General features: G+C 38.1%; 6 protein-coding genes across 6 annotated transcripts; 1 reads left to right on the forward strand and 5 right to left on the reverse strand.

Annotated features, from left to right (window-relative positions):
- Positions 1 to 638: 638 nt before the first annotated feature.
- GCK72_012071 (uncharacterized protein) lies at positions 639 to 5,099 on the reverse strand (the record flags this gene model as incomplete). Its single annotated transcript, XM_003103415.2, has 10 exons — positions 639 to 710; positions 785 to 1,000; positions 1,269 to 1,419; positions 2,218 to 2,649; positions 3,318 to 3,554; positions 3,724 to 3,834; positions 3,884 to 4,047; positions 4,359 to 4,446; positions 4,499 to 4,609; positions 4,942 to 5,099. The coding sequence occupies 10 exons, from the start codon at positions 5,097 to 5,099 to the stop codon at positions 639 to 641; spliced, it is 1,740 nt and encodes a 579-aa protein (XP_003103463.2).
- Positions 5,100 to 5,251: 152 nt separating this feature from the next.
- GCK72_012072 (uncharacterized protein) lies at positions 5,252 to 7,093 on the reverse strand (the record flags this gene model as incomplete). The annotated part of the gene is made up of 4 exons (XM_003103398.2): positions 5,252 to 5,314; positions 5,600 to 5,833; positions 5,881 to 6,634; positions 7,065 to 7,093. The coding sequence occupies 4 exons, from the start codon at positions 7,091 to 7,093 to the stop codon at positions 5,252 to 5,254; spliced, it is 1,080 nt and encodes a 359-aa protein (XP_003103446.2).
- A 63-nt stretch (positions 7,094 to 7,156) lies between these two features.
- On the forward strand, positions 7,157 to 8,731 carry GCK72_012073 (uncharacterized protein; the record flags this gene model as incomplete). Its single annotated transcript, XM_053728833.1, has 1 exon — positions 7,157 to 8,731. One exon carries the CDS (start codon positions 7,157 to 7,159, stop codon positions 8,729 to 8,731), a length of 1,575 nt encoding a protein of 524 aa, XP_053583605.1.
- A 294-nt stretch (positions 8,732 to 9,025) lies between these two features.
- On the reverse strand, positions 9,026 to 10,065 carry GCK72_012074 (uncharacterized protein; the record flags this gene model as incomplete). Its single annotated transcript, XM_003103503.2, has 5 exons — positions 9,026 to 9,094; positions 9,147 to 9,237; positions 9,283 to 9,633; positions 9,718 to 9,828; positions 9,908 to 10,065. The coding sequence occupies 5 exons, from the start codon at positions 10,063 to 10,065 to the stop codon at positions 9,026 to 9,028; spliced, it is 780 nt and encodes a 259-aa protein (XP_003103551.2).
- Positions 10,066 to 10,540: 475 nt separating this feature from the next.
- Positions 10,541 to 16,277, reverse strand: GCK72_012075 (uncharacterized protein; the record flags this gene model as incomplete). The annotated part of the gene is made up of 9 exons (XM_053728834.1): positions 10,541 to 10,978; positions 11,610 to 11,952; positions 12,892 to 13,130; positions 13,176 to 13,257; positions 13,413 to 13,454; positions 14,437 to 14,703; positions 15,114 to 15,266; positions 15,749 to 15,985; positions 16,201 to 16,277. The coding sequence occupies 9 exons, from the start codon at positions 16,275 to 16,277 to the stop codon at positions 10,541 to 10,543; spliced, it is 1,878 nt and encodes a 625-aa protein (XP_053583606.1).
- Positions 16,278 to 20,056: 3,779 nt separating this feature from the next.
- On the reverse strand, positions 20,057 to 23,172 carry GCK72_012076 (uncharacterized protein; the record flags this gene model as incomplete). Its single annotated transcript, XM_003103460.2, has 5 exons — positions 20,057 to 20,350; positions 20,789 to 20,986; positions 21,709 to 21,812; positions 22,025 to 22,256; positions 22,846 to 23,172. 5 exons carry the CDS (start codon positions 23,170 to 23,172, stop codon positions 20,057 to 20,059), a joined length of 1,155 nt encoding a protein of 384 aa, XP_003103508.2.
- Positions 23,173 to 24,374: the final 1,202 nt, after the last annotated feature.

Below are 24,374 nucleotides of genomic sequence, written 5' to 3' on the forward strand. Positions count from 1 at the left end.
AGCGATTTATCACCAATTTTCTGTCTACACACCGAAAAAATCTTCTAAAAATTGAGCCAAAAACTGAAAAGCACATCAATTTCAAGTTTTCCGGCTGGAAAACCACTTATTTCTCTGAAAAAACTACAAGAAATTGAGGGAATTTCAAGAAGTGCACTGCGCAAGCGTTTAAAGAAAGTGGGCGGAGCTAAAAATGAATCGTGCCGCAGAGAACTTTTCGCTTAAATTAATCAACAATTAAACTATTTTTGCCCAATTTTCGGTTTTATCAGACCGAAAAACCTGAAAATTGAACCAAAAACTGATCAAAACACATAAATTTCAAGCTCTCCGGCTGGAAAACCACTTTTTTCTCTGAAAATTGATTTAAAAAAACAAGAAACACAAAAATAATCTCTGCCACTGGAACAGTCTTATAAACAACAAATCCCATATCCCCTAACAAAACAACTGTTTATAAAATCCATAGAAAGAATGAAAATAAAAGAAGGGAGGTATAATAATGGTACGTTGTGAATCAACATGTGATAAGAAAAGTGTCAAAAAATGATGATGCAAAGTGATAATAGAATACAAGATTATAACAAAATGTAGCAAAAGTAGTTGTAACAAGAAATTTATATACTTCAGGAGCTGTTTCAGTGAATTCCAGACGAGAGTGCTATGATGACAGTCGTCATGACGGTTTCGAATGTCTTCAGCGATATGATCTGAAAGAAATCATTGATGAATTCCACTGAGAAGTGGGCGGAGTCCACTGAAACGATTCATTCCAAAATCTAACCTTATCCTGAAAATTGAGATTTTTGATAGCATCCGAAACCTCTCGCTGTAACTCTTCCAGATACGATCGATTTAAATTGATGAGTCCGTAGCTGAGCATCATCAGGAATCCATGAATACTGATCGACGCCTCCGTCAACTCGCGCGGTTTCGCGTCGTTCAAGAATGCGCGGAGAGCGATTCGAAGGCTCATTATGATGTAGTTGATGGGCATTTTCTGGAATAACAGAGATACGAGTTTTCAGGGAGACCGAGAAGATATTAGCAGTCCGCCCATCTTACAACTGCGCCCCATCGCAAACGATAGAGTATCAGCTAGAGACGCAGAGTTTTTTCTGGCAACAACACAAGTTTTGACAGTTTGGGTCAAAAACTGTGAAAACTTGTGTTGGCTCCAGAAAAAAACTCTGCGTCTCTCGTTGATACTCTGTCGTTTGCGATGGGGCGCAGTTGCAAGATGGGCGGACTGCTAATATAAAACTAACAATATCTCCAGATTGATACACTTCAATCTCTCTTTCAATCATTTCACGAAGATTCGAGAGAATCGGAGAATCCAAAGTGAGAGTGAGTCCACGGAGCATTTCGAGTATCTCCTTTCCATTTGTATGCATATCGGGTTGATGGTCGTCTTGTCTGGAAATATTGATTTTGAACTTTGAAATTGATAGAAGTAGGAATTTAGCCCTTTTTTGTTATCCGGACATCCGAAACTCTCACAGACACACAGACAGACTCCGCTTTTTGCTCTCCCGGAGCCCGAAAATCATGTTTTACAGGGATTATAATTCAATTTCTGTGTCTTCTTTGACTGATGAGTCAAAAATGTTGGAAAGTTGAGAAAAATTTCTGGACATCTGGACATCCGGATGTTACATGCACACAGACAAATATTCCTGATCTGCTCTAATGCTCGAAAAGTGAACCTTCGGACATTGGGACACCGATTTCTATAATTTTCGTCGGGAAATCCCTAGAAAACTCGATTTTCTCAAAAAATGAGCCGATAATTCCAGTTTTTAACAGTTTCTGAACCTCTGGACATCCGGACACTCTCACAAACACACAGACACACTTCATGCCTGTTTTTGCTCTTTCCGAGCTCCAAAATTTAAGAAAAATGCATTTTCAATCATTTATCGCTCAAAAGGCCTCAAAATCATGATTGCCAGTAAATTTGAGCTGAAAAATCACATTTTCTTCACCTACGCGTCAGAGGCGCGCCAGATTGGTGGATTCAAAGCTGTGATCTGAAAATCAAATTTTCAGTCATTTTTTGAGTATTTTGGGCTGAAAATCGGACGTTTTTGCTCGATTTTCTCAAAAAATGAACCTATAATTCCGGGTTTTAACAGTTTCTGGACATCCGGACACTCTCACAGACACATAGACAGACTCCGATTTCCACGAATCTCCAAATTGCGTGAAACTCACTCTTCAACAATCTCCGAGTTATCGGAACTCTCCAAATGCGGGAGCATCGATTCGTCACTTCTCTCGGATACATTCTCATCCATCTCTTCCACAACTAACTCCACGTTCTCATTTCGATCCTCAATCATCACCAACGGCTGCATTTCTTCATTGAATTCGAGGAGCTCTTGTTCTCCACGATTCGGTTCTCTTTGAAACATCTCAATGTCGAAATTGATATCATTGGGTTCTCCTCCTGTTTCCTTCTTCTCCACCACATTTCCCATCGAATCGAATTCCAGTTTCACTTTCAGTTGGGGATGCAGATGATCCGTATTCGATGCGAATGCGACGACGTCTGTCAATGAATCGGATGGGGAAATTGGGATGGGATGATGGCAGTATGGCGTCGAGAATCGCCGTTTTTTCGCTGGTCCATGTGCTGGGGTTGGTCTGGAAAATAAGGAATTTCTAGTAGATTGCTTCAATTTTTGTTGATTCCTACAAGTCCAGTTTCAAGCGGTGCTCATATTAGCACGACACGCTTCTTACAACCGCGCTCTACCAAAACCGAAGAAAATTGTGTGCGAAATTGAGAGACTCAGAGAAAAAGATACATTTTTCAAGAGCATTTCGGTGGAGCGCAGTTGTAAGAACTGCGTGGAGCTAATAGAATAGTTTTTTGTCAGTTTGTCTCGTAAAAACTGCCGTTTTCAGCCGATTTTGCTGAAGTTTAGTGATTTTTTGTTGAAAAAACACGAATTTTCATCAGTTTCAGTCGATTTTCGGGACTTTTATCGTTCAACAAGTCCAGTTTCAAGCGTTTCTAATAGATATTCTTCCCGCTATTCTCTGAGAACTCTTTTATCTCAAGCTCAGATCTTGAATCAATCAAATTACAGCCTTCTACTTTCTCAGGTTGTCAGTCATGCATTTTTCGCCTAAAAACTGATTTTTGAGCGAAACATCTGACGAAAATGGTTTCTTTTTTTGCATAAAAATTATTCTTGAGTTGGAAATTCGATAAAAATTGCGATTTCTGAGCGAAAAATTGATGAAAGTGGCATTTTTTGCTTGAAAAACGGATTTCTGAGCCAATCCGAATAAACTCTAAAACTCACGGGCTTCCACGTTTTCTGACCATTCTGCTGACTTCCACCTCCTCCTCTTCCTCTTCTCCACTATTATCATCATCTTCCACTTCCCGTTTCGGTTGAATCAATCCGACACTCGACATTCTGTTTCCTTTCGTTCCCCAATTACGATGTTCTCCATAAAATTCGATCACTCCGTCGTATGTTTCATATCTTGTGATTCGTCCCTCGCTGTCCACTTCAACAACCGCATCGTTGCGGAGTCTGGAAATGCTTCATTATTAGCTCACTATCAGCACAGTTCTTACAACTGCGCTCCACCGAAATCCCCTTGAAAAATGTCTCTTTTTCTCTGCGCCTCTCAATTTCGCACACAATTTTCTTAGGTTTCGGTAGAGCGCGGTTGTAAGAAACCTGCCGTGCTAATACTTACTCCGCAAGAAACTCCTCATCAACCGGTGTACTCGAAAAGAAGATCATTCGTGCTCTAGTGTGAGTATCGTATTCGGTATTCGCGTGAATATGAGCCTTCAGTTGATTGAATCTGGAATTTTCTCTGAATCTCATCCGAAACTTTCTGAAATTTTCCATACCGATCCCTAAGAGAATTTTCACATTTGTGGCTGCCAGTGGTCGCTTTGAAATGTCTGATGAAATGAGACATTCGAATCGGGAAATTCACATGATTCGTGAATTCGGCGAACGCGTTCAGGATGTTTCTGTCCTGTTCCAGACATTGCGGATTTATTTGAGAGTGCTGGAAGGATTTTCAGAGATTTATATCATATGGAAGCTGGAAATCTGTTTAAAAATGGCATATTTACTTGTCAAGGCCCGGCCCGAAGGCCTGGGTAAACGCCAAAGTTGAAATTTCAAGTTTTTTCGAATTTTACCATAAGAAATTCTGAAAAACCATCAGAAATGTTCACATTTTCGTTGAAAAATTGGTTCATTTTTGAAGCAGGGCCTTTCCGGGCCTCAACAAGTATGAAAAATGAGGTTTTAGAGCGGATTTTTGCAATATTTTTCAATTTTCAGTATGGAATAGCTGAAAATCTCTCTACTAACATGCTTTCCCTGTATAGCGACTCCGCCTCTCTCATATCGAACAATTCTGTTTCGATCGTCCAACTCCACCACTGCATCTTTTCTCAATCTGAAACAGATTTTTCGTTGAAATTTGCATTATTTCAGAGCTTTCAGCTCACTCTTTCAAGTACTGCTCATCAATTGAAGCACCCACTGCGAACAACATCTTCACCTTCATTTCCGTATTGAAACAGTCCAATTCATGGATTTTATTACGGAATCGCTCGATTCTGAAATGAGAGAATATATTGGCACGGCACAGATCTTACAAATGCGCTCTACCGAAACCTAAGAAAATAGTGTGCGAAATTGAGAGACTCAGAGAAAAAGAGACATTTTTCAAGGGGATTTCGGTGGAGCGCAGTTGTAAGAACTGCGCCGAGCTAATAGAATAGTTTTTTGTCAGCTTTTCTTGTAAAAAGTGCCGTTTTCAGCCGATTTGCTTAAAATTTTGTTGAAAAAACACGAATTTTCCGTAGTTCTGTCGATTTTTTGGGACTTTTATCGTTCAAAATCCTTTTTTTTCGCCTAAAAACTATTTTCATCTGAAAACGCAACAAACCTTCTTGCCAAACAAGTCACCGAACTCGTCTCTCCATTTTTCTCCCGATATTCTGCACAAAATCCTCGAATACTCAGTGGAGTGACGATGTTCTCTGATTCTTCAGCTATATGGGTGATGAGTCGACGATTCTCTTCGAACCAAAGTGGGGGAGACATTTTTGGAGCTTGAAATTCAGAAATTCAGAGAAAATTAGAGATTAAAGTAAAAATATGGTTAAAAACCACGTAAAATTCAAACAATTCAAAGAAAAATTAACAGTTTTCATCTACAACATGCAGACAAGTTATTACAACAACAGTTAAAAAGTTTAGACAATTATGGTGAGAAGAAGAAGGTCGAGAACAGTGTGTAGTGCCTGGATCGGGACTTTCTGAAATTGAAAACACGATTTTTAAATTTGCACGAGTATTCTTATTACAACTGCGCCCCACCGCAAGCGAGAGAGTATCGGCGAGAGACGCAGAGTTATTTCTCGCGCCGACAATAATTTTCGCTACTTTTTATTAAATTTTTTGTAAATTGTTATGAAAAATAGCGAAAATAGACCAAAAACTGTGAAAATTATAGTCGGCGCGAGAAAAAACTCTGCGTCTCTCGCCGACACTCTCAAGTTTACGGTGGGGCGCAATTGTAAGAGAGGATGGGCTGCTGATACCTTTTCCTCGTTACTCTTCACCACAACCATCATAGAGTCCGTCACATCTTTCTGGAAATCCTCTAGAATGATCGGTTGCAAACTCAACGAAATTCCCCATAACATTACGAGAATTCCGAAGAGAGCTTTCGAGTCTTCAGAGGATTTCTGGGATTTCTCAGCCGGTTTCGCAGAGTTTTTAATGGCGAGAAGAGCCGAACGGAGAGAAATCGAGATGGTGTCGAGGGAAATTGGCTGAAAAAAACACTCTGAAATTTCCCAGTTTTCTGTCTATTATCTACCTTATCCTGTCTCCGAAATCTTTCTTTCGCCTCATCTATTTTCCGTTTCATCCCGGCGAATTCGTCCGTATAAACCATATCCAAAAGGTCTCCAATAGCTCTCAAAATCTTCAGAGAACTCCCGAAACCCTCGGTTTCAATTTCAACATATCGATCGATTGCGATTTTTGAGTTTTTCGGCAGAGATTCTGGTTCTTTGTCCAAATCGAAGATCGCATTGAGCTTCGGCATGTCTGACACATCAGAATCCTCAATTTCATCGGAAAATTCGGGGGGAAAATCGGGGAGAGTTGAACGAATTGTTGGTGGTTTCTGATGGATTTTTGGCATTTTCGGGTCGAAAATTTCGTTTCTCTCCAGATAAGAGTTATCAAATCTGCCGAAATTTCCGCTTTCGACAGGTTTTGAGCTTCCAATCACACGATGTGCCTCGTTTTTGTCACTATTCTGCTGGGTTTCTGAAGTTTTTGAGAGATTCGCGAGTCGATGTCTCTCCGTTTCCAGTAATCTCGCAGCCATTTCTTCAGGAGTCAACGGATATGGCTCCCACTCCGATGGTCGTGGCGGTGGTTTTTTCATCTCTTCTGGAGTTTCTGAATCCACAACGACTTCAGAAGCCTTCAACTTCTTCTGCGGGATTCGTCTGATTCCCCATAATCGTTGAGGCTTCGGTTGTTTCTTTCGTTTATTCGCACCCCAATCATCATCGTCCCAGTCGTCTTCAGACTCATAACGTTGACGTTTTGTGGGCTTTCTGGAAGAATTGAATTTGAATTTTTGAAGTTTGGAGCGACAATCAGGCTCCGCCCACTTCAGCAACCATCATTTTTATTAGCACGGCAGGTTTCTTACAACCGCGCTCTACCGAAACCGAAAAAAAAATTGTGTGCGAAATTGAGAGACTCAGAGAAAAAGAGACATTTTTCAAGGTCATTTCGGTGGAGCGCAGTTGTAAGAACTGCGTCGAGCTAATAGAACTTTCTATATAATTTGACAATTCCCTTTCCCATCTGTCATCAACCTCATTAGCACTAATAACCGATCAATCAACTCTATAACTATATACAGCAAATCTATCTATAACTATATACAGTGATCTTCACATATACAAGATTAGATCTTTGTAACCCTAAAAACTTTCCCAGAAGACAAAAAAGAACGCAGGAAGCGGAAGGGGCGGTCACATCGCTCCCAGACGTTCTAATCCAGTCATTCTTCCAAAGAGTACCTCTCACTCTTCCTCTGCTCTCATTCACTTTCTCTGTCACATTCAACTATGTCGTCGGCTACTACTACCAAGATTTATGGAGTTTCCCAACCAATCTCAACTAATGCTCCAACGAAATCTGATTTCAAGTTAACGGATTCTCTCAATGAATCTCTCCACAAATTTAACTGCTACGAGTCAAAAGAGGAATCCATGACGCGTGTCAAAGTGCTTTCTAAGCTGAATGCTCTCGTCAAGCGATGGATCAAAACTCTCACAGCTCAACGGATTCCAAATGGTCATGAATTGAATACAGGAGGAAAATTGAATTCATTCGGATCCTATCGACTCGGAGTTCACAATTCGGGAGCAGATATTGACGCTCTTGTCATTGCACCGAGACATGTAACACGTCTAGACTTCTTCACGTCATTCAAAAAGATGCTTTTGGAGAATTCGTCAGTGAAGAATCTGGAGTGTGTTGAGAACGCCTTCGTTCCAATCATGACGTTGGCTTTCGATGGAATCGATATCGACTTACTGTTCGCAAGACTCGAATTTACTAAAATTCCAGATGATCTCGATTTGTCCAATGACTCAATTCTCCAAAATTTGGATGAATCATCCATCAGAAGTCTAAATGGATGCAGAGTAGCGGAATCGTTACTCAAATTAGTTCCCAACCGGAAGTCCTTCTGCATGACACTTCGAGCCATCAAACTTTGGGCCAAGAATCACGGAGTTTATTCGAATGCAATGGGATTCTTCGGAGGAATCACTTGGGCAATTCTCGTGGCACGAACATGTCAACTGTACCCGAACGCAGCTCCATCGAGATTGATTCAGAAGGTCTTTTTTGTATTCTCAACTTGGAAATGGCCATCTCCAGTGATTCTGAAGCATTTCAATGAATCGAAGATGTCTACTCTCAACAATCTTGTGTGGGATCCAAGAATCAACTACTCCGATCGTTTCCATCTGATGCCAATCATTACTCCAGCATTCCCAGAGCAAAACTCAACTCACAATGTGTCTAAATCAACTCTTCATATTATTCAAGAAGAGATGAAATCGGCATTGATCATCTGCGACCAGATTCACGCTGGAAATGCCACGTGGAATAATTTATTCGAAGAAGTCAACTTCTTCAGTCGTTATCGTCATTTTGTGGCACTCTCGATGAATGAAGAAAGCAATGAGGGATTTTTCGAGTCAAGAATTCGGCAACTTGTTCAAATTATGGAGAGAAACTGTCAAGTGAAACTAGCACACATCAATCCAAAGAAGTTCAAGAGTGTCCAGAATGTATCTGTCTGGTTTTTGGGACTCGAACTTATCGAGAATGTGAAGAATTCGGATTTGACTGCGGAGATTGAAGGATTCAAAAAGAATGTTGAAAAGCAAGCAAAAGGAATTCAAATCACTCTCGATGCTACCTATGTCAAGAGATCGGATTTGATTAAATGGATTCCAGTTGCCGATTTGAAAAAGGGACGATTCGTGAACAAGTCAACTGGAACTACTACTAGTAAGAAGCGCCCAGTCTCTTCGTCCCCACCGTCATCAGAAGTCTCTCAAATTGCTGCCAAGAAGCCGTGCATCGATATTAATGGCCCTTTCATCAAGATGAAGTCTAATAATTGAATCACTAATTGCTTTGTTTTATTACTATAATTTATAAACTTAACTATATTTCCTAAAAAAAAACTTTAATAAAATTTCAAAAAACTGTTTTTCCTCGCTATCTTTTTCACACTGACACTTGACTTGCAATTGTTTTCGAACGAATGTTCGACCAATTTTCCTAAATTTCTGATATTGTTACTCATCTCTATTAAATGAGTTATCATCAACAACTTTTTTGTGCAACAGAGCACAAATTTGGGCTCTTTTCGAAATTGCACAAAGTGGGCGGAGCCTCTTTTCTCCCCCATTTTCTCACTTCTTCTTTATTGTCTTCTTCGTCTTCTTATCTACTGCCGCCTTGAATGTTTCGTCTTGAAAAAACTGAAATTAAAAAAATAATTATCGAAATCACAAGAATTCCATTAAAATCTACATGTATTCCACACAATTTGAGTCCTTTCTCACTCTGATACTTAACGATTCGATTGAGATGATCCACCTCGACATACGACTCCCATTGCAGTCTGGAAATGAGAGAAACTCAAAATTTTCAATTAAATTTCGATTACTTTTTCAAAAAATTCGGATCAATCGGCGCACTCAACGCGAACAACATTCTCGCCTTCTCATCCAAATCCAGCTCTTTCATTTCTGGAATTTTCTGACGATATTTGATTATTTTCTCCAAGAAAACGCTCTTCGCTGTGTTCGATTTCCATAATTCCTTGAATTTCTGACATAAAGCACTCAAATTAATCGGAGAATTCGCGGTTTTTGACTCATCGCGAAGAAGTTTAATGAATTCTTTGTTTTCTTCAATATATCTATCTTCGATGGCTAGTAAAACGCGTCCATCGAATGATCTGTATTTCAGAATCCGATTCCGTTCGTCCACCTCGACTTCTGCCGATTTTTGCATTCTGAAAATGAAGGAAACTTGTTTTTTCAAGTTTTTTCACATAAAAAATTCAAATATATAAAAAAGAATGTAAATAATTTATTACAATTCCAAAAATTCTCCGTCGACCGACGCTTTCACTGCGAACATCATTTTCACTTTCGTCACATTGTCGACATCCGGCAACTCATGGATTCGTTCCCGGTACCGCCCGATTCTGAAATTATTGAATTTAGGGTTTTTAAGAACCGCCCATCTGTCAGTTTGCTCTTTTTTCTCCGCACCGCCCATCTTACCTATCCGCCAACTGTTTCGCTGAGCGCCCCGATCCATTTTTCGTTTTGAACTCTCTACACAACTGTCTTAAATTGAACGGCGATGTAACGGACTCCGCCTTTTTGACGATGAATTTCAGCAAATCATCATGTTCTGTTTTGAGGCCAAACAAGCTCATTTCGCTGGAAATTTAAAAGTGTTTTGAGATCGAAAAATTTCGTCGAAAAGAAAATGACTCCGTCGTCAGATGTTATGCATTGTCCGCAAACACCGTCACGACAAAATGCGGACCGTTAAAAGGGCGGCGCATTTGAAAAGAGAAAATTGTTTAAAAAAAAAGTTATTTCTCGACGATTTCTTCTGGATTTTTTTATTGAAAATATTATTTAAATAACTTTAATTTCTTTGTTCGCCGGTTTCGATACATTTTGACGTTATTACCGCTCACACAGTTTGTATGTAACTTGCGATATTTTGCTGAAATCTCTGAAAGCCACATTAATAAAAATTAGTTTATTTCGATAGAAAACAGACAAGAAATGGGCGTGAGAAAGTGAAAGAGAGGTAGAAAGAGTATCGAATCGAATTAGGGAAATTATGCGAGCTTTTGAAGCTTTTTAAAAGGAAATAATAAAAATAGTTATAAAAGAAAATTAATACATAGGCGGCGCGGAAGCATTGGGAATCTCCTGGGTCACTGGATTCTGATTCTGAAATCCAAGGGGCGGAGCCTGTCGTTTCGTTCCGATTCCATCGAAAATTGGATCATATTCGGGTGGTGGGGAATCTCTTTGCCACGGAGTGTCCACTGGTCGAGGCTCGAATCCACGTTGTTTCATGTATCCAGTCAATTGTCCGGGCACTTCATACAACACTTCTCTCGCCAAATTCTCCTGAATCACGTCGGGATCAAGATAGAGGCCACGCCCATTATTCAGAAATTCTCGAATTGTGACGAATTGAACAATGTCTCGTTGAGCGATACGGGAATCCTGTTGGAGAAGTGAATCGTCACTATCCAACTCGTGCATTTTCTCGAAATCCTCGTTGCCGACACCGATGATGATGATCGAGAGAGGGAGACCGGAGGCCTGGAAGAAAAGAGATAAAAATTGATTTTAGGAAAAAAAAACTTTTAAAAAACGGGTTTTGTGCCTCAAAATCATAGTTGTCAAGGCCCGGCCCGGGCCGGGCCGGGCCGGGCCTTGTCGGCGAAATCAGGGCCCGGCCCGGCCCGAAGGCCCGGCCCGGCCCGAAGGCCCGGGCAAATTGGCGCGAAAGTCAAATTTTCAAATTTTTTTCAAATTTTTTGAATTTTTTTGCGAAAAAGTCACTTTTTTCGACTATCAGTCAGAATTAGAAGAAATTCTGAAAAATAGTCAAAAATGGTCACATTTCCGATGAAAAATTGAAAAAAATTGGAAAAAAAAATTGGAAAAAAAAAGGTCGTTTTTTGAAGCCGGGCCTTCGGGCCGGGCCGGGCCTTGAAAATTTTCTACCGGCCCGGCCCGGCCCGGGCCTTCGGGCCTTGCCGGGCCGGCCCGGGCCTTGACAACTATGCTCAAAATGGTTCAATTTTTTGAAAATTTCCATATTTTTCTTCCGAAAAACCAGAAAACGGTGCACTAACGCTTTGGAACTGCTTCAGCATTAGAGCGCGCTTGCATTTTTACTCGATTTAAGATTTTTTTTCCAAAAATCCAGAAAAACCAGAAAACCCACATTAATAATAGATCGAATAGTGGCGTGCATATCGCAGATAATTCCATCGGTAATAATCAATAAAATCTGATATCTCGCTGAATCGTGCATCATATTCTGTGCTTTCTGCGCGACAGTATCAATAATCGGAGCGAAATTCGTCGGTCCGTACAATTGAACATTCTGAAGAGAGTGACGATACGCAGACATTACTCCATTGATTCCGATGACTTGAGATGTTCCACGTTGCAAATCCAGAGGGAAGATGGCTGAAACTGACGATTGATACGGTAGTTTTGCACCGAATCCGAACGCTTCGAACGTTTTCGACGAGTTGTAATGTTGACAGATGGAGAGGACTGATCTGCAAATGCGTTCTATTGAAAAGTTAGATTATTGGGTTCACTGGAGCGCGTTTGTATTATTTCAAGTGCTTGAATTTTGTGTCAGCGCTAAAAGATGAGATTTTCAACTTCCCTAACGGTTTTGGAGAAAAAAATGTGCTGAAAATCTATTTTTTTTAACAAAAAAAAGCTCTAGAAGCTCAAATTTACGAAAACTTCTGAAATTTCAGTTAGAAACAATATGTTGATGTAAAGAGACTGCAAATGCGCTCTGTTGAGAAATGTGATTATTAGGTTCACAGGAGCGCGTTTACACTGTTTCAAGCGTTCGTCAGGCTAAAGGAGAGATTTCCTACTGAAAAATCTTTTTCCAATCGGTTTTCGAGAAAAAAAATTGCTGAAAATCTAATTTCTTTTAACAAAAATGTTCTAAAAGTGAGTTTTTCAACCTCAATTTTACAAAAATCGCTCACTTAGAGCTTTCAGTTTGAAAAAAGTTTCGGGCTGAATTTCTAACATTAAAAACCGCATAAAATCCAATTTTGAAGCGACTTTTTAGCGATTTTAATCGAAAAAACCAAAAAATTTCAGTGAAAAACAACATGCATTGCTACAAGTGCGCTCTGTTGAGAATACTCACTTAACTATATTACCGGGATAGCAAACGTGCTCTATCGGCACAATATCCCCTAGTAGTATGTACCCGCGCTCCACCGGACTCTTCCTCCTTATCTAATTTTTAAACAAAAAACGTTCTAAAAGTGAGTTTTTTGACCTCAAATTTACCAAAACCGCGAAAAATGCAATGTTTAACACCACGATCTGAAAATTTCAGTCTGAAACATTATATACATTGCTAAAAGTGCGCTCTATAGAGCGGGATAGCAAACGTGCTCTATCGGCATTTTTTTCGATTCAAAATACCCTAGGAGTCTGTAACCGCGCTCCACCGGACTCACCTCAATGCCAACTCATATTGATTCGGCCTATCGGCAGCCATATAATGAAGTGACGACGAGTTTTTCGGTGCTCCATTCGACGCGGTGAAGTCAACAGCGACGGCGAAATCCAATTGAGTTCCACCTGATATGAAATCAAGAAATGTCGGTTCGACGACTATTCTTGAATTCCAGATTTTCAGAGTTCCCGATGATTTGTACTTGTCTCCTTTTTTCGCCTTTTTCTTCTCATTTGTCAGCTAAAAAATTAGATTCTCAATGGAGCGCACTTTCTCAAATCTTACCAAAATCTCGACGGTTCCCCCTCCAGGACCTCCTTTCAACAACTCGTTTAGTGTAGTTTGTGCCGTTCCAATCAAGTCGTCTCTAGAAAATTTGGCTTCACCACGCGGCTCTTCACCCCTACAAACACCGTGCCGTGTTTTTGGAGAAACAAAAAAAAAACACGAATAATTGGGGGAAATATTGAAACAAAAAGGACACGACACGACTAACAAGGGAAAGAAAAAACAAAAACTCACTTCTTCCATTTGTCGTGATCGTAACACTCGATTAGAATTGGTCTGAAAACAGAGAGAGAATTGTGAAATGAAAAATCAATAATTTCTAAAATTGAACTAATTTCTCAAGAATTTGAGATTCAAACAGAAAATTGCGAGATGTGATGGCTGGGAACTCCGAATTCTCGAAAAATGTGTCGGAAAAAGCGGGCGGAGCTTCAAAAACAGCAATTTTCAGCTCAAAATCCATCAAATAGCGTTTAAAATCGGTGTATTTCTGTGTGTCTGTGTATCTGTCGTCCGGATGTCCGAAATTATCAAGAAATTGGCCTAAAATGCCTAACTGATCTTCTGTGTACCGGATGTCTGTCTGTGTATCCAATAGTCCAGATGTCCGACTTCCGGACATCTGGATATACAGACGGACAATCATTTTGTCTGTCTGTGCATCTATACGGACATCTGGACGAGGGCTGTGCGAAAACTTTTTTCGGGTAGTTTTCGAAAAAAAAATCGTTTGAAAAAATTATGAAATTTCTGCTTAAATTTTCAAAAAATAGTTAAAAATAGTGATTTCTCGAATTTTTCTGAAATTGTTTCTAATAATGTACTCAAAAACAGGTTTCTGGGGGTCTGTCTTCGAAATATTTACAGTTTTCATACAAATTCAAGATTTTTGCATCCGATTTTTTCAGACTATTTGTTGAAATTTTGTTCAAATTTTTTGGAGACAAAGTTTTCCGGAAAATGTTTCTCACAGCCCTGATCCCGGAGTCAAACCTCATTTTCCGTCTCTGATATTAAACCCCGCCCTCTTTCAGCTATCTTGTCACAAGAAAAGCGCGGTTTAGTAGACAGCTGGAAGGGGGCGTGGCTTACTATCAGAGCACAGTCTGTCATTTGCTCAACTCAGTCCTTACAACTGCGCTCCACCGAAATGCCCTTGAAAAATGTCTCTTTTTATCTGCGTCTCTCAATTTCGCACACTATTTTCATCGATTTCGGTAGAGCGCGGTTGTAAAAAGCGTGCCGTGCTAATACGAACCTATCGCCCTCTTTTCCACACAATGTCTGTGTATTAATCTGAACAGTCGCCCATCTTGGATCCAATGTCTTCTGTTTCACTTCTGTTCGATGCACCAAATGACTACTTCCATCATCAAATTTCCGTTTAAAATTGAGATATGGATCAGATTTTCCAAACAAATCCTTCTTATCCAACGACTCTCCACACACGTCGAATTGAATCTTCTCCATCTTTTCATCCTCCTCCGCACGGATTGTGATTGAACCAGTTTTCGTGTTTTTGTCTCTGCAAAATTCCGATTTTTAGACGAAACAAATGAGTTTTTTGTCGATTGATAGCTGAAAATTCATGATTTTTAGGGTTTTTTGACTCAAAAAACGGTAAAAATTCAGAAATTTTCGATTTTTGCATACTTGTCAAGGCCGGCTTCAAAACTGAACCAATTTTTATCAAAATGGGATCATTTTTGAGGATTTTTCAGAATTTCTTCTAATTCTGAATTATAGTCAAAAATTTGACAAAAAACTCGAAAAAATTTGAAATTTGAATTTTCAACTTTGGCGCCAAGTACCCGGGTCTTGAATGGAATTTTGGTCAATTTATAGCTGAAAATTCATAATTTTCAAGGTTATTTAGGACGAAAAACCCGTTTTTTTCACAAAAAAATCATGAAAATCTCCCATTCCCTGACTGACTTATTTCTCCACTGAGCTCCAATTTCTCCATGTTTTCCGAGATGTGCTTTGAGTGTCGAATAACTGACAATTTGCGCCAAAACGCATTCGAATCGACCCAAGAAATCATGGGAGGACAGGTCTTGGCCAACGTTTGGACTATCAGCGTCGTATCTGAATAAGAATTTATTTGAGAAAGTATGGAATTTAGACTCTAAATTTAGAGCAGGAAACATCAAAAAATTCATATCTGGTGCGCTTTCGGCGCGTTTATACATTTTAAATTTGATAGAAAACAATAAAAATTTAGACAATTGTTCGATTTTCGGAGGCAGGCGCGCGTTTGACGCGTTTGTTCATTTTAAACTTGAAATTTTCTGATTAAAAACAGGAAATTGTCCGTATTTCGGAGCCTGGAGTGCCTTTGACGCGTTTTCCAGTTATTTCGAGCTTAAAAACGTAAGTTTCTGACAAAATTCAGAATTCAAATGCCTGAAATTTATCTGAAATCATTAATAATAACTAGTTTCTTGAGAATTTCAGCGGAATTTCAATTCTGAAATCCTTTTTTGAGAATTTGGAAGAATTGCATGCCTCTGGCGCGCCTTTGACTCGTTTCTGACTCAAAAACTCTCAAATTTCTTTCATTTTCTTACATTTCGAAGCGTAACAACTGTGTTTCTTCGAAGAAATACGGTAGAAGGAATGTCTTTGTGAATTGTGGATTCAGATTGTTCATCACCACTTCAGTTCTTCCTCTTTCCGTCCATTGAGCATCTTGCCACGTGGCTAATTCAATTGATTCCGTCGTCGTCGACTTCTTTCCACTCGTTTTCTCGTAAATCAAACAGATCGGATCGGATTTCGAGAAGACGTCGAGATCTTGTAGATGGCTGGAATGGGAAGGGAATTTTGTTGGAAGAGTTGGAATTTTTCATACTTGTTAAGGCTTGGCGCCAAAGTGGAAATTTCAATTTTTTTGAATACTTTCGACTACCATTCAGAATTAGAGGAAATTTTGAAAAATCATCAAAAATGTTGTAAAAAAAGACAAAAATTGAAGTTTTTTGAAGCCAGGCCTTGACAAGTATGGATTTTTAGTTATTACTTTGCTGAAATTGTCAGTCTAACATTGGTTTTTGGTCTAGAAGAGTCCACTATGCCGAGTGACGATGGCTGATTCATTTGGGGGCGCTGAAAACTTTTTTGCTTCAAATTCTACAAGGAAAATTCAAAAAGAAAAAGGCAAAAAATCAAGCGAAAAGTAAACAAAATGGACGATTATAAGGGTTACGAATGGGAAAAGAGAGAAATAGAGAGAAAAAGAGAACACGTGATAACAAAAAAGAGTAGAGAATATATGAATCACCCCACCGGAAACGTTTTTTATCTTTTCGAACAAATTTTTTTGGTTAAACCGCCGAAAACCGGAATTTTCGAGCGGAATCGATGCAAAGAAGATGAAAAGATTAATATTAGAACAGTTAAACTCAAAAAATGGAAGAGAAATGATCAAAACATAATTTTTGTTTCTATTTAAAAATAGAAAATTCGTGCGTAAATCGACACCAATTTGCTCGTAAAATAAGGTGCATTGTATGTGATTGTTCGTAAGATCGAGTACATTGTACGTGAAAAACTCAAGCGCGCGGTTTTTTAAATTTTGAACTTAGAATGACAACTTTCACACAAAATGTTTAGATTCACAAGAACCACGGAAAGATGCGATTTTCGTGACAATTTTCTACAATTTCTGGCAGATTCTGAGCGGAAAACGCACGAAATTCTCGCTTTTTGTTAGCGTTTCCGCTCAAAAACACACCTTTTCATGCTAAACATGCAAATTTTCAAGAAGAAGAAAAAAAAACTAACAAAAAAAAAAGAAAATATTAAATTAAATTTATTAAAATTGAAGTTGGAGTCGGTGAATCGTGAGTTGTGGATAGTGGAAGCAACCTCTGAAAAAGGAAAAAACATATTTTTTGGTCGGAAAATGGAAAATGAGATTTTGAAAGAAACATATGAATGCAATTCGATCAAAATGCTGGTTGAAAACAAAAGGGAAATTGAAAAATGAGAAAAAAAGGGAAAAAAGAGGTGAAGCAACACCGAAGATGAAGAAGATAGAGGAGAGAGAGAGGTCACAACAAGAGAGACGCAGAGAAATAAAGAGAGAAACGGAGATGTCTGCGTCTCTCTCATCTCATTGTTGAAATTGTTGTGGAAAATACCACTGGAAATGAGAGGAGAGGAGATGAAATTGGAGCCCCGTCTATTTGGGGTCGTAATTGTTGATGCCTAGATGCTCTTTCGAGAAGAAAACAATGGAGAGGGACATCTGGATGAAACGACAAACAGATGGGCAGAAAACGCAAGAATAAAAATGAGGAAATCGAGAGAAAATTGGAGAGAAAACTGGGTTGATTTCAAGTTTTTCTGGTTTTTTTTTGTTGAAAAATCGGATTTTTAGCCTGTAATTGAGAAAACTTTGACAATTCGAAAATCTGCTGTACCGGAGACATTCGAGAGAAATAGAGAACGGATGGTAACAAAAAAGGAGAAAAGAAGATATGAATCATCACCCGAAACAGTTTTAATCTTTTTCAAAAAAATGAAATGATCACCGATAACATTTCTCTATCAGTTCCGTACAAAAAATGCAGGTTAATCGCCAAAAACTGGAATTTTCGTGCGGAATCAATGCAATAGAGATGAAGAGATTAATATTACAATAGTAACAAAAAAAGAATTGGAGAGATCACACTAAAAACGAAGGAGAAACGACAAAAAACCTGATAAAATTCCTAAATAGAAAATTCCGCGTAAATCGACACCTCCTTGCTCGTAGAATAAGGTGCATTGTATGTTACTTCTCGTAAGATCACGTACATTGTACGTGGTAGACTCAAGCGCGCGGTTTTTCAAATTTTAATAAGAGTGATTTAATCAGGCGATTTTTGTCGGGATTCAGAGAAATGAGAGAGAAAGAGAAATAGAGAATTGAATGTTTACAAAAAAAAACAAGTAGAAAAGATGTAAATCATCACCGGAAATATGTTTTATTTTTTTCGAACAAAACATTTAATTAAACCGAAAATTTGGAATTCTCGAGTGGAACTAATGGAATAGAAGAAGATAGATTAATATTAGAACAGTAAAACACAAAAAAATGGGAGAGATCACATTAAAAACGAAGGAGAAACGACCAAAAACATGATAAAAATAGAAAATTCCGCGTAAATCGACACCGACTTGCTCGTAAAATAAGGTGCATTGGTGTGATTGTTCGTAAGATCAAGTGCATTGTACGTGGTAGACTAAAGCGCGCGGTTTTTTAAATTTTAACAGGAGTGATTCCGAATGCAGAATAACGAATTTTTGTTTCTTTCTCATTTTTGGTTCAAAGACACACCTTCTTTTCGCTAAAAATGCAAATCATCACGATTAATGAGAAATAAATGGGGGAAAAGAGAGATCCGGAGGGAAAAAGTGGGTAATTGATTAATTAACAAAAACGGGAAACAAATAAATAAATACGGTTAAAACTGAAGACGGCAATTGGAGATATCTCGATCGAGAATTGAGAAGAGCGAGAAGGCGAGCTCTGAAAATAGAAAATAAATATATTTTTGAGTCGGGAAATTGGATTTTTAAAGAAAAATTGTGGATTTTTCGATTTTTTAAAGAGAAATTGGGGAAAAAAAATCGTAAATTTCAAATTTTCCAGCGAAAACTCTCTGAAAAAAACTAGAAAAGGTTCGTATCAGGTTGCTCAATTCTATTTATATCCTCTTCTTCTTCTTCTTCTTCCATCTGGCTCCTCCCCCCGAAATCTGTCTGCGTCTCTCTCTATCTCTCTCCCTAAACACGTCATTTCATAAGGAATGACGTCATTGACTTGTTGCAAAATCGAATCAAACATGAAAATGAGCTATAAGAGAGCTACAGAGCAAGAGTGAGTTATTTCGTAATTAGGGGGAATGTTGAGTTATTTTTAGAAATGACGGGAGAAAAAAGGGAAAAAGATGAAGAAGGGTAATTAGGTTATTCAGAAGGAGAGAATGGAGAGAGTTGATGTCATCTGAAAAATGACTCAAAATGAAAGATCATTTCTCGCTTCAAAATGAGTATTAAGAGATTAAACTATACTGAAAGTGGATTCAATGAGGGCTGTGCGGAAAAGAAAATTTTCCGATTTTTTCGGTGGTTTTCCAAAAAAAACCCGTTCGAAAATTTTCGAAAATTTTCACTGAAATTGTCAAAATTAAGTAACAAAAGTAGTCAATTTTGATTTTTTTTTCTGCAATTTTTTCTAATTTTGTATTCAAAAACATGTTTTCGGAGCATTTCTTTGAAATACTTACAGTTTTCATAGAAATTCAAGATTTTTAACTCCGAAAAACTTATTTTTTCAAAGAGTTTTCTTGAAATTATTGTTTGAATTTTCCGGTTTTGTTCGGTGTCAAAATGTTCGAAAAAAGTTTCTTTTCGATTTTGTAGTGCCAAAAAGGCGGAGATCGTACAATATTGAATCCTAAGACGGTACGAGTTATATCAGAGACACAGATCTGCATTTAGGTATATTTTCAGCATTTTCATTGATGACAAATATGCTGAAAACAGTTGTTTTTCAAATCCGAGAGTCCCGATTTTTCATACGAATGCGGGTGAGTTTCTGAGAAAACGAGGGTTACTGTATAAAGAGGTTATGAGAAGCATCTTTATAGAATATCTAAAAATCGTGAAAAACGCTCCATGGCCGAATTTTCCAATCGGTGGCCTAGAAAACGCAAAAACTCGGCCATCACTAAAATGTTTGTTTTTTGATGGTTTCCAGAGTAGTTTTCGCTGAAATTTTTGAATTTCTAGGTTAGAAATCGAAAAAATTAGATGAATTTTATTTTTTTTAACACGAAAAATCACACAATTTCTCCTCCTTTATCTAGATAAACTCACCATCCTATTTATTCCACTAGACTAACAATATACATCATTCCAACACCCATACAAATAGCCATGACGTGAACCAAACTCTGTGCCATTTTGGCAACTTTCGACATATTCCGATGCTCTCCAGATTCCAAAAGTTCAGGAATTACAGAGACAGTCGCAATGTATATGAAACCACCAGCAGTGAATGGCATAATTGGACTCGTTGCAGCATTTGAATTCAGAGAATTCGACGGATTCGAGACAACAAGAGAGAATATGCATCCAGTGATGGCGCCGAGAGCGGTGACTGCTTGCATACGGATGGCCTGGAAAAGGGGGCGGAGTCAGATTCTGATACTTCTAAAAAGTCTAAGAAACTTTCATCATTGGAGCATATATGCTAAAATCGCTTCAAAAATCGTTCTCCTCACTCAAAATGAGCCTTCGTGGAAGAGGTTTTCAGTTCGGCCGTGTAGTCCTCTCGGACAATTTTTCTTGCTCAATTCCTAGTTTTCTCTCTTTTTCAACAAAATTTCGTGTTTTATTCAATTTATATCGCAGAAAATAGCGAGGAAACGAGGAATTGAGACATTTTTGAAATTTTGTCCGAGAGGACTACACAGCCGAGCTGAAAAACTCTTCCACATAAGCTCGTTTAGAGTCAGGAGAACGATTTTTGAAGCGATTTTCAGCGTATATGCTCCAATGATGAAAGAATTTTCTGAAGTTTCAGAATCTGAAAGGGGCGGAGCCTATTAAAATACCTGATATTTCGAGAATCCCGACTGAACCAAAATCGCAAAATCGCCGACTTCATGAGGCAATTCGTGGAGTAAAACAGTCAAAGTCGTAATCCATCCGAGAGTACTTCCAGCTGAAAATGATGCTCCAATCGCCAATCCATCTGTCAAATTGTGCACGAAATCGGCGACCAAATTGAGATAGGCACTCGCTTTTATGTCCTGAAATGAGATGTCAAATTTCAGGATTTTCATTGAAAATTGGCTGAAAATCGTATCGGTTTTCAGATGGAAAATGTCTAAAATTGACTGAATTTGGCTGAAAATCGTTTAATTTTGGGGATTGGGGTTTTCTGTTTGTCTGTGCGTCCAGATGTCCGTATAGATGCACAGACAGACAAAATGATTGTCCGTCTGTATATCCAGATGTCCGGATGTCTCCTAGGCGGACATCTGGACTGTTGGATACACAGACAGACATCTGGACATTTCTTGATAATTATAGACAATCGGACGACAGAAATACACAAATTTTTACCAATTTTTGATGGTTTTTGAGCTGAAAATTGATGTTTTTTGAAGCTCAGCCTACTTTTCCGACGATTTTTCCCATCTTCACCGGTTTTCAGGGAGAAATTCTCTAAAATTAGACTCATTTTTCAAGAATTAGGGGGTTTTCAGCTCTGGTGGCCTGGAATCCCTAATTCTTGAAAAATGAGTCTAATTTTAGAGAATTTCTCCATGAAAACCGGGATGCCAAAAATCGTCAGAAAAAGGGGGCGGAGCTTAAAAATAGCAATTTTCAATATCAAAAAATCATTAAAATCAGTTTATTTCTGTGTGTCTATTCGTACGGATGTCTGAAAGTATCAAAAAAATGCTGGAATTTGCGAAAATAAGCGTTTTTTTCTTATTTTCCCCCTATTTTCCGGTATTTTTTTTACCTTCAATCCCTCGACTTCTTGTTTCTTCTCTGAATGATGATCATTCAAATGACGATGCTCATCGGCGACAATGTGTCCGTTTTCATGCGAATGACAGTGACCGCCTGGAATTACAAAAATGAAAATTTATGGCAATTTTCGCGACAAAAATCGTATTTTTCTGCTATTTTAAGCGTTAAAACATGATTTTTATAAGATTTTAGGCGTAAAAATCGCGTTTTTCGGGTATTTTAAGCGTAAAACAGTAGTTTTTAGCGATTGTAAGCATGAAAACATGATTTTTTCCCTCTTTTCGCATAATTTTCCACCAATTTACCCTTAATAATGCGAACCAACTGCTCAACCATCATAAACACGAGAATTCCAGCGATAACATAGATTCCTACACGAAGTTGATTGGAATGATCATGAGAATGATCAGAATGTCCATGATCATGATCATGATCATGTGGACTCAATGAATGTGGAATGATATGAAGAAGAGCGTCTCCGAGTAGACCGCCCGCACCGAATGCCAACAGAATCTTCAGAAATGGTCCATTCGCGTGCTGGAAATGGGGAAAATTTGGGTTTTAATAGGTTTTTAGTGGTGAAAATGATGATTTTTCGATGGATTTTGCACTGAATATGAAGATTTTTGCATTATTTTTTATTATTTTTTGTTTTTTTTTTCCATTTTTTGTGCTAAAATAGAAATATTTATTCTAAAAACCGAATTTTTTAGGTTTTTCAAGCGTAAAAACATTATTTTTATAAGATTTTCGCCGTTTTTCGTGCTGGAAATGTTCTATTCTGTTAAAAACTGACAAAATTATTTTATTCAACTCAATTTTCCTAGAGAAGAACCTGAAAAATCAATGAAAATCGTGAAATAAAAAATTTTCATTTTCGCTATCAAAACAGTCAGAATCACACATTTTAAATCTGATAAAAACCAAAATTTGAGAAGCGAAATGCAGTGCCACGTGGCAAACCTGATTTTCAACAGAAATCTGAAAATTCACTCTAAAATCCGTCTCGAAACAGCTCAAACTTGTCAGAAAACCGCCTGATTTTCCGAAAATCCGCATTTTGTTCAGTTTTTCAGTGCAAAACCCCTCGAAAAAACAAATTTATTCACTACAAATCCTGCCCTACCTGCGCCGGAATAAAGAACAAAAGAGTGCACGGCGCCAACGAGATTCCGACGACCGCCGTCAACGAGAACACCCAGATTTTCAGAGTGCTCAGTCGAGATGGATGCATTTTTTGATTCGTCTGATTCTTTCGGTGCCAATTGCCGTGTTCATGGTCATGGTCATGATCATGATGATCATCAGAATGATCATGCAACTCTTCCGAATGCTCTATATCCAATTTCGTCAAGATTCCACTTTTTTCATCGTGAGAGTGTTGATGGGAGAGAATGGGCGGAGCCTGTAGGCAGAGAAGGAGGAGGAGAAGAGACCCGATGAGAACACGCATTCTGGAAAAGATGGTGAGGTTTAAAAAATAACGAAGAAGATATGAGAAGAAAGTAGAAGTGACAAGAAATTTCCGATTTTTTCGGTTTTTTTCGCGAAAATGTCAAATTTTCGACAATCAATTGGAAGAAATTCTGAAAAATCATCGGAAATGTTCACATTTTCGATGAAAAATGGGGGCTTTAAGGTTGAAAAAGAAAGAGTAGAGCAAAAAATATATAAAATACGGGAGAATTTCAGGGAAAAAATCGCTTATTACAGCAATCTGTAAAGAAAAATTATGTTTTTGAATTCGAAAATGATTGCTCATAGCGGAAATTTCAAGAAATAATAGTTTTTAGAACAAAAATAGACTGAAAGTGGCGGCGCCAAAGTTAAAATTTCAAATTTTTTGAATTTTTTGAATTTTTTTCGCGAAACAGTCAAATTTTCGACTACCATTCAGAATTAGAAGGAATTCTGAAAAATCATCAGAAATGATCACATTTTTGATGACAAATCGAAAAAATTTCAAAAAATTGTTTTATTTTTTGAAGAAAAGAAGACATTTCTCATTTTCCAGAACAAAAAATAGCCTGAAAGTGTCCAAATTCGGTGTACTTTTTCTCGTTTTTCAACAGTGAATATGGATTTTCGAAATGGTTTTCAGAGAAATTAGTTCGCTGTAATTGCATTTTTTTGAGCAATTTTCAATCAAAATGTAGGTTTTCAAGGAAAATTATAAGTTTTGATGGGGTTTTATTGGAAAAAACTGAAATTGTCATTTTCAGTTGAAAAAGTGTCAAAAATAGAATTTCAAGGTCGAAAAACTGCAAAAAATAGGCAAATTTCGACGAAAAACACTCCATTTTTGCGAAATTTGATGAGAAAATGGCTGTGAAAGCGATTTTTCCAAAAAAAAAAGTGGTTTTGAAGTGAAAATAGCCAAAAATATTTGAAAAATATGACAAAATTCAAGAGATTGAACCGAATTTATGAAGAAAATTGTGAAGCCAAATGGAGCGCCACGTGGCAAATCAAACCTGGCAAAAACAACTTCAGAAAGGATGTTTTTCGACAAAATCCATGATTTTCAACAAAAAAACTGAAAATTCACTTCAAAATCCGTCTGGAAACAGCTCAAATTTGCCAAAAACCACCTGACTTTTTTCGAAAATCCGCACATTTTCGAAAAGAAATTAGCATTCTCTCCATCTCATTGAG

Source organism: Caenorhabditis remanei, chromosome IV, assembly GCF_010183535.1.
Source record: "Caenorhabditis remanei strain PX506 chromosome IV, whole genome shotgun sequence".
Classification (NCBI taxonomy): domain Eukaryota; kingdom Metazoa; phylum Nematoda; class Chromadorea; order Rhabditida; family Rhabditidae; genus Caenorhabditis; species Caenorhabditis remanei.